Source organism: Mytilus edulis, chromosome 8 (assembly GCF_963676685.1).
Source record: "Mytilus edulis chromosome 8, xbMytEdul2.2, whole genome shotgun sequence".
NCBI lineage: Eukaryota > Metazoa > Mollusca > Bivalvia > Mytilida > Mytilidae > Mytilus > Mytilus edulis.
Window position 1 is genome coordinate 60,031,563 of NC_092351.1, and position 9,762 is coordinate 60,041,324.

At 32.9% G+C, this 9,762-nt stretch overlaps 1 protein-coding gene across 1 annotated transcript; it reads right to left on the bottom strand.

Moving 5' to 3' along the window:
• Positions 1 to 1,538: 1,538 nt before the first annotated feature.
• Positions 1,539 to 9,462, bottom strand: LOC139484242 (uncharacterized). Its single transcript, XM_071267977.1, has 4 exons — positions 9,375 to 9,462; positions 7,732 to 7,911; positions 2,836 to 2,907; positions 1,539 to 2,025 (listed from the first exon to the last, which is right to left on the bottom strand). The coding sequence occupies exons 1-4, from the start codon at positions 9,460 to 9,462 to the stop codon at positions 1,562 to 1,564; spliced, it is 804 nt and encodes a 267-aa protein (XP_071124078.1). The 3' UTR covers positions 1,539 to 1,561.
• Positions 9,463 to 9,762: the final 300 nt, after the last annotated feature.

Genomic DNA, 9,762 nt, shown 5'->3' on the forward strand with positions numbered 1-9,762 from the left:
TATTGGATTTTTGCGAGAGAAATTTATGTATTACTGAAAAATTATTACACCAGGGTTTTCGATATCACACACTTGTCAAAACATTTACTAAATTTTATCATCGGTATAAGGAAATAATTCGTAAATATAACTCAACATGCAGACATCTTATAAGTTCAGGTATTTCACATTCAATCTTTTATGGTAATATTCTTCACAAATCACAAAAATGACAGTATTCACCTCAAAAGCTTACAAAACCTTTAAACAGACTTATTAAGAAGGGATATAGTTACGATACTGTTGTCAGGTCATTAAAGATTGCAAATGTTGGCTTTAATATTGATTCACTCATAGGGTCTTTGCATCGGAACTAAACACATTTATTTGAAAAACAGTTGTTGGCATGACACGGGTTATGTTCTTCTCATATATTCTATGATAGTATGATACTAAACCCCTCACGGTAGGGATTGTACCTGATATTCATATGATGAAGACATAATCTTTCAATCAGTTTATTTGAGTTCTGGAGCTGGCATGTCAGTTAACTGCTAGTAATCTGTTGTTATCCATGTATTATTGTCATTTTATTTATTTTCTTTGTTACATTTTCTGACATCGGACTCGGACTTCTCTTGAACTGAATTGTAATGTGCGTATTGTTATGCGTTTACTTTTCTACATTGGTTAGAGGTATAGGGGAGGGTTGAGATCCCATAAACATGTTTAACCCCGCCGCAATTTTGCTCCTGTCCCAAGTCAGGAGCCTCTGGCCTTTGTTAGTCTTTTATGATTTTTAATTTTAGTTTCTTGTGTATAATTCGGAATTTAGTATGACGTCCATCATCACTGTACTAGTATACATATTTTTAAGGGGCCAGCTGAAGGACACCTACGGGTGCGGGAGTTTCTTGCTACATTAAAGACCCATTGGTGGCCTTCGGCTGTTGTCTGCTCTTTGGTCGGGTTGTTGTCGCTTTGACACATTCCCCATTTCCTTTCTCAATTTTATCAATGGAACAAACGAAGCACACAAAAATCAAACAATTAAAGGGATACAATTCTAAATTGTCAGTTATCATTTCTGAGAGATGGCCTCACAAATATTTTTGAATAACGATTTGAGTCATTGCTTATTATGAGCAAGATGCCCAGTGGCAGATAATTCATGCGCGTACAGTATAAGAGCCTGCACTTCTATACGTTATTGTTGTTTATTTAAATTTCTTTACGGTAGTCTTTTTAGCATTTCGGAATCCTTTCTAATACAAAAGGGAGTTTAATAATTCCAGTTTCCTTAGTTTTTATTATATACATCAACAATTTATTCCATAATCCTATATGTTTCATGTTTTATATTCAGTTTATTATTATCTCAAAGTTTTTAAATCCTATTACAACACGGAATTCAACATGAAAACAAACAAAAAACAGAATATAAACGACATGTTGCTCGGCCAGGGGGACATCGATTCTCTATGTATACGAATCCTTCACCATTCACTGGAGCACAACAAAATATATATGTATATTAAAGCATCTGAAACAATAATTGGTACCATTTACATGTTTTATTGTTTTACTTAGAACAGACAACACAGGTCAATGGATAATTGTCAATATACGGTGGACATTTCAAAGATCCACATTTTGTGAGGACATCAAAGAAAAGTTTACCGTAATGAAAATCCACGCCTCCCATAACATATTCTGGTTTGATGTCTACGCAAACATAAGCAGAAGCAACATTGTGACCATAATATCCCGATGCCAAGTATCCATGATATTCCAACGTCCATCCACTATAGCAAGTATTCTTACCGGGAATCATTATCACAGATGTAGCTTGATTCGTTCTACATAAGGCACACGTGACGTCCTCGCCATTAGCATTCGAAGCAAAAAAGTTAGAGTTAAATTCTGCACCGTACATATGACCATTATCTGCTCCACCACTAGTTTTTACATAATTTGGATCTGGTGGCAAACATACATATTCAGCAGCAGAGCCTGATTCGCCATAATAACCACCACCTGCAAAGCCTGTGGGAAAAATATGTACCCTATTTACAAAATAGCACATGCTTTGTACATATGTTTCTAAAGCTATTTTCTATGAAACGCTCCCCATAAATTTCTGTGAACCTTGAAAAAACGTGTCCAGTCATTTATCAATGAGAGTTCGAAAATTGTAAACCAATAAGTGTCTTGCTAAGGATTTACAGCATTGAAAATAATGGAGAAAACATTCAAATACAGAACAGAGACGTGCGTTAAAAAAATAAACGATTATGTAAAATATTCAAAAATAAAGACAGACGAATAAATTGGAAAAATAAATCGAGAACAGAGATGAAATTGACAAATACATACCCTCATAGATAACATCGTATTAGTCGAACTATTCAAATTGAAGACGATTTGACCATAATACCAACTCTTAAAATTTGAGCCTCAAATAGGAATTTTAAAATACTGTTTTAGAACAGGCACAAAAGGACTAACTTGGCAAAACACATACAACTAGTCACTAGAAATAATCAACAAAAAATTGTCTCTACAATTTGGCTAGTAGAAAGTTAATATGGCAGTTTCGTTTTTGATGTTTTTTGTCATTTGAGTTCAGTATTTTTCTGATTTTACTTTTTAGATAACAAAATTATCGAACTCCGAGAAAAATTTAAAACGGAAAGTCCTTAATCAAATGACAGAATAGAAAGCTTATACACACCAAACGAATGGATATAATCTAAAACAATGCATAATTCATTCAAGAGTCATATTTCATGTATTTGTAAACATTGTCTTTAATTTGTTAGGATTTGAGTCAAACAAATATGATAACTTTCTAACCTGAGTAGACTAATTCTGTGTTATTATTTGGACACTGCTTTCGTCCCCATCTAATATAAGTTGTTCCAAAATCTGAAATATATATATATTGGCATACTTTATCTTTACAATATTGAAAGTTCTTTTAATGCCATATGGCAACAGTTTTGATATGTTTCATGCAAACGACACAAAAAACACTGCAAACAAGGAAAGGAACTTGAACTTTAAACACATGGAGATATCAAACAAAATTTGTTTGTATGAATGATGTTTGCAGCTGCTATACTTTATCAATATTTTAAGGTAGATCGGGTGTCTTTTTTCGCCAGCCTTTTTGAAATATTTTAAGAATACTTTTAATTATACCAAGTAGTATTTAATATGAAATATAGATGTTTTAAATATGAAATATAAACATTATTAAATTTAATGATTGAACTTTCAAAACATTTCGTGTCGTTACGTGCATTATAAGTATGTAAAAAACAATCCATTTCAAATCATGGGCAGATAATTAAAACGATTTTAAAAGAACAAAGTGCATGCATATACACACAACTGGGTTATTATGCCGCCTTTAGCTGACTTTGTGGTATAGGCTTTGGTCATTTTAAAGGTCTTACGGTGACCTATAGATAATGTTGTTAAGTTGTGTGTCATTTGGTCTCGTTTGGTGAGATGTCTCGTCGAAAATCATAACACATCATCTTTTTTTTTTATTTCTTCATCATATTAATATTTTTTTTCTGTGTTTTACATTAAGAATTGTCTGATTATCAGTCGTTATACATCTCCTTTTTTATACAACTAGTTCAATCCTTACTTTAAATTTCACCAGAAAAATTACAATTAAATGCATAAAATAATAAATACACTCATTACAGACACCAGGCTTTAACTTTTGTAGGTCAGATGACTTATTTGTTTTTAAACGACTGAGCAATGACAATCCAATCTATTAAATCTTAAACGTTACCAAAATGTACAAAGTCGGGGGGCATTGATAATCCAGAATGTCGAAAGAGTTTGCCAAATACAGTTAAGGGAATATCTCTCTTTTGCAGAAAAGCATTATAAATTCTAAAAATAAAACTTTTGTGAAGAGTTTATTTAGAGTAAAGACCAATTCTATGATAATGCAAGTGGACACAGTTGTGAGAAATACTAGGCTGGTATCACCCTCGGGAAGGAAACCTTAACTAGCATTTGTATAGATGAATTATTTACATATAAACTCATCATATATACCTGCCTAAAATTGTGTTCGCCAGACGCGTGGTTTGTCTACAAAAGACTCGGAGAACTCAAACATTGTCAAAGTTTCGAAAACTTGCTAAATAAAGCTAAGGTAATCTATTCAAGAATCTTTAAAAAAAAAAATAGATGGTAACCAGGATGCTAGCAATGACAAGACATTTACTTCTTGCTTCAAAATTTTGATATTGAATTTGACGAGAAAATAAAATCATTTACAGAATTGAATTAAAATTATATAGAGAAAGGTGGCAGATAATCGCAACATAGATACCAGGATTGCAATTGTGTATGCACGGCGAACTCGTGAATACATGTTCCAAAGGCTTTTGTTCAATTCAGGTAAGGTCTAAAAAATCCCTATTATGGATGAAATGTTTATGAGCTGAAGATGAACCTAGATAAACACACACATGATGAGTTCACTGTCGAAATAATCAACTACTAGAAATATCAGTCAATTTGAAAAAAATCACCTTCAAATGTATATAAAGTTGGTTCAGTTTATATGAGCCTTCTCTGTCTACATTTCAATATTTGCTCCCTAAAAGACTGATGCAATATTGTGTAAAGACCTAAAAATATGTTTCATGCCAATTTCAATTATTAAACTATAGTCTGGTTGCCAACACAATACAGTCAGATAAGTGTTATTTACAAACATAAATCTAGTGTTAGATAATCAAACATATATCATTATTAGTCAATACGGTTATTGTGTTTTACATGATTAAATTGATATGATTTTTTGATTTAAGAACTTATGTAAATTAGGGTACAAATGCATTCTATATTTAAACTCCAACTGAAACTTCAACTTTGACATTTTCACATTTCATTCTTTTTATAATCATGTGTGTGTGTGTGAGTATTCTGGAGGGGTCAATATAAAACAGAACGATGGACAAATCTAGTATCTTACAAAGAGTTAATAAGAAACAACATATGTTACTAAGTAATCAAGTCTTACGTTGATAGTTTCTAATAGTATCCTGTAACTGTCATATTGTATGTTCCTGTTGCTGGTTTGAAATTTGCTGTTGCTGAATAGTTATTGACTGTTGTTTGTTCTCAGTTGATAGCTGCTGCACTGTACTATTAAGTACCGCCAGGACACTTTCAAGTCGATTCAATCGATTAACAAGTACATCTGGGTCATTTAGCAGTAACCTTTTTTCTTCTGTGGTGACCAGATAAACCTTAAAACAAAGAAAATATATTAACCACACCATCATACTTTAATATCTCTCTTATGCTATGACGAAACGATTTGACACATATTTGGTCTTATCAATCTGGTTTTAGATAAGGTCGGAAAGGGTATCAAAAGTTGTGCATACATACATGTATGGCAAGCGGTGTATAAGTGTTTGAAAATAACAATGTGTATATGACTAATTTTTAAAAAGATAACTTGTATTGGACTTACGCCTTCATTGTGTGTAAACGGCTGTAATATGTGTAGACAAACGTCAGTTGTTTTATTTGTAAATTAAAGAAAAGAATTGCAAGCCTAAATATATATCAACGGAGCTTAACAATTTCAAATCGATCATTCAACCACCGTCCCGTCAAAAAAATACATTTTAGGTGGTTTTTTTTACATGTTACCGTTTAAACAGATTTAGAGCGCGGCTTTATGAAATATTTTCGTCATACCCTAACTTTTCAGTGTTTTTGTTGTTCCGTTTTGTTTCCTCAAAAAGGTTATGTGTTTCCCAAACTTTTTTGGTTTGTGACGCGGATGTGATTCAATTGAATCGATTTATAGTTATTGAACAGCGGTATTCTACTATTGCCTTTTTTATACCCTAAGTTTGTGTGACTGTTCAAATGCCTGATGCATAATGTTAAGACAGTGCGACAGTAACCACATATCTACATAACCTAGTTACCATTAAACTATAAGTGAATTCATGAATATGTAAAGCATGATACTGATTTCAGTGCTGAAAAATCGTACTTCTCGTATTATCGAAATATAGCATACCTATGTTTACTAAAACAAAACGTTCTGAACATAAAATGCATAGAATCGTTAAACAAAATCAATTCCTTTATGAATCTCACTTGAAAAGTACAAAATCAGGTGCGATAATTGTGTTGAATACTTTGTACACATAAAATATTATGTAGACAAAAGACCAGCTGTTCAACTGTAACATATGCAAGGAAAGGTCCGTAAAGTCGATAACTAAACCAGCACGATAAGATTCCTTTCAGCAACAAATTGATGTCTATAAATCAACTGTTTACTTAACTTTTACTAATTCGAAATATTATCGGATTAAAGCAATGCAAAAAAGAGGGTCTCTATTTGTGATTGTCATTGATTTGAGCAACATTATAGCAGCAACTGAATATGATGTGCATACCTCCAAATTGATCTAAAATTCAAGAACTTGCGTGTTTTATCAAGATTTACTCAAAAAGGGGTTGCTGATTACAATGAAGCTTTTGCACAACGGGTTCCTATTGCTCAGCTAAAGTCTTATCTTAATTTTTTTAAAGCAATAACATGGAACAATCAAACAAACCTAAAAAGAAATTGCATGAGATCGCTATCTAATTTTATGTTCAATTTTCTATCGGGCTATCTTACAGTTGGTAGTATTTGTTATGTCACCTGTATGTCTAGTTAGACGATGTTTTGACAAAAATGCACACGAAATGCTGTTACAAATTATCGAATCCATGCTTTGTTAATTGTTCATTTTAGACTTTTTGTATTTCATATATCAAACATGAGTCGCATCGGTGAAAATGACTTTCACAGTTTTTGACCCTTTAATACAGTGAAGACCCTTCTTTCAATTGAATACAACAAAAGAGCGGAACATTTGCTTCACATTTCAAACTTTTAATGACTCCCTGCATAATTAAATCGACATATTTACCTCGAATCTTTACTCTTCTTTAAAGTTGTTGTTTATTTGAATTTCAACCGTTTCTTAGTATTTTAGAAGTATCAGACATACTTTTTTCCTTGTTCGTATGTATTTAATATGCTTATATGTATGCTACTTTCGAAATAATTTTTCACCCCCCTTTGGAATCCTATTTAAAAAAAAAATCTTTCTATAGATCAACAAGCAACATGGGTGGACCCAGTCATTTTCAAAAGTGGGATTCCAAACCCAGGATAAAAGATGGGGTTTCCACCATATGTCCCAATCCAAATGCATTGACGTAAAAAAATAAGGGTTTTCCACGCCCGGAACACTACCCTGGATCTGCCATTGAACAACTAAATATTGGGGAAAAAATGAATAAGAATGATATAGTGTTCGTCCGTAGGAACAGAAGTTTCGTCGACTATAGCCATTAACTTGATCAACAATTCATGCATAAGGAAATTTGAACCAATATTTGAAATCTTTTATTTCATTACTTAGAACAGACTACACATGTCAATGGATAATGTACGGTGGACATTTCAGAGATCCACATCTGGTAAGAACTGGATAAAAAAGTTTACCGTAATGTCGATCCACGCCTCCTATAATATATTCTGGTTTGATGTCAACGCAAACGTAAGCAGAAGCAACATTATGAGTATGATCTCCAGAGGCCAGGTATCCATGATATTCAACCTTCCAACCACTGTAACAATTTTTTTTCCAGGAATCATTATAACAGATGTAGCCCGATCAGTTATACATAGAGCACAAGGGACGTCCTCAGCATCGGAATTGGAGGCATAGAAGTTCGTGTAAAATTCAGCACCGTACATACGACCCCCGTCTGGCCTACTAGTCTTTTCATAATTGGGATCTGGTGGTAAACATACATATTCAGCAGCCGAGCCTGTTTCTCCAAAATAGCCGCAACCTGCATAGCCTGTGATAAAACTAAACATAATGTAATAGTATTCAAAGTAACACGAAGATGTACACATAAAAATCTAAAGCTTGTTTTTTTGTGTCCTTTTCCTTAATATTGTTCGTAACACAGATATACTTTCACGTATTATTTCAAGAATATCCAAGATGATCATTCCCAAACTAGGTATTTCAGACATATCTTTGAAATGATTCATTAATATTTTCGTTTAGAGTTTTCTTCGGCGTTTATTTTTTTTTTTACTTTTTTACTTTTATATTTTACTTAGCGTATCGAAAAACAGTTTGAATGCATAAAGCATTCTAAAACTTGTGGCGTACTAAATGATAATCCTCGTACCTTTGATAACTATATAAACCACTTGGTCGATGCAACTGCTGGTGGACGTTCTGTTTTTCGAAAAACCAAGGATTTTCTTATCCCAAGACTATCTTACCGTTTTGTAATGTTTCGTGGCATTTTATTCCTGTAAGACCCAAACATGCAGTTAAAAGAAAAAAAATCAATACTTTATGTTCTGTTCGTGTATCTAACTTTGGTTTGGTAAATTATAAATTACTTATTTAAATATCAGGTAAAAAAAACTCGCATTAATTGCTTGGACAAATGAAATATCAACTTGGACAAAATGGCTACCGCTTGAAAAACGACTGTGTAGAGATGGTTTTATAGAATCTACAATTTTTGAACTCTCGAACAATGAGGCAAATGTTTGTTCTTTCGGTATATGTTATAATTATCTCACATTTTTTAGATATGTTTAGCTATGTCTACTTATAAAACTACCGTTCAGCCGTTAAGTCAACGAAAAACGTCATTTGACATTTTTCTTATTCCAGCTTAATATGTAGCCACCTAGTCAAACGAAATTCGACTAAAGAACGGCTTAAATTTAACCAAGAACTGACAAACTTCGTTGTTTCTGTCAAGTTTCGGGAGATGAGAGAAAAAGAAATAGGATCACTATACATAAGAGATAAAACAGTTGTTCAAAAATTTAACGTTGAACATCCGATTTTTTCACAAGTTTCGTCAACTATAGCCATTAACTTGATCAAAAGTATATGTATAAGGAATTCTGAACAAATATTTGTTATCTTTTATTTTATTACTTAGAACAGACTACACATGTCAATGGATAATTGTTAATGTACGGTGGGCATTTTTAGAGATCCACATCTGGTAAGAACTGGATAAAAAAGTTTTCCGTAATGCCGATCCACGCCTCCTATAATATATTTTGGGTTTATGTCAACACAAACGTAAGCAGAAGCAACATTATGAGTATGATCTCCTGAGGCAAAGTGTCCATGATATTAAACCTTCCAACCACTGTAACAAGTATTTTTACCGGGAATCATTATCACAGATGTTGCATGAATTGTTCTACAAAGAACACTAGGGACGTCCACATCATCGAATTGGATGCATAGAAGTTCGTGTAAAATTCTGCACCGTACATACGACCCCCGTCTGGTCCACTGGTCTTTTCATAACTTGGATCTGGTGGTTAACATACATATTCAGCAGCCGAGCCTGTTCCCCCATTATGGCGCCACCTGCATAGCCTGTGATAAAACTAAACATATGTTTTCAAAATAACACGAAAGCGTAAAAATCAAAATCTAAAGCATGTTTTCTGTGTCCTTTTCCCTAATATTGTTCTAACATAAATATACTCTCTCGTGCTATTTCAAGAATATACAAAATGATATTTCCCAAACAAGGTATTTCAGACATATCTTTGGAATGATTCATTAATATTTTCGTTTTGAATTTTCTTCGGCGTTCAGTATTTTTGTGATTTTACTTTTTTACTTTCTTAAATTTAACTTAGCGTATCGAAAA

Coding starts and splice junctions, on each gene's coding strand:
- LOC139484242 (XM_071267977.1), bottom strand. CDS start 9,462: ATGGGGGAACAGGCTCGGCTGCTGAATATGTATGTTAACCACCAGATC. Junction 7,912..9,374: donor GGACCAGACGGGGGTCGTAT/GTACGGTGCAGA, acceptor GTTTTATCACAG/GCTATGCAGGTTGCGGCTAT. Junction 2,026..2,835: donor CACAGAATTAGTCTACTCAG/GTTAGAAAGTTA, acceptor TTTTTCCCACAG/GCTTTGCAGGTGGTGGTTAT.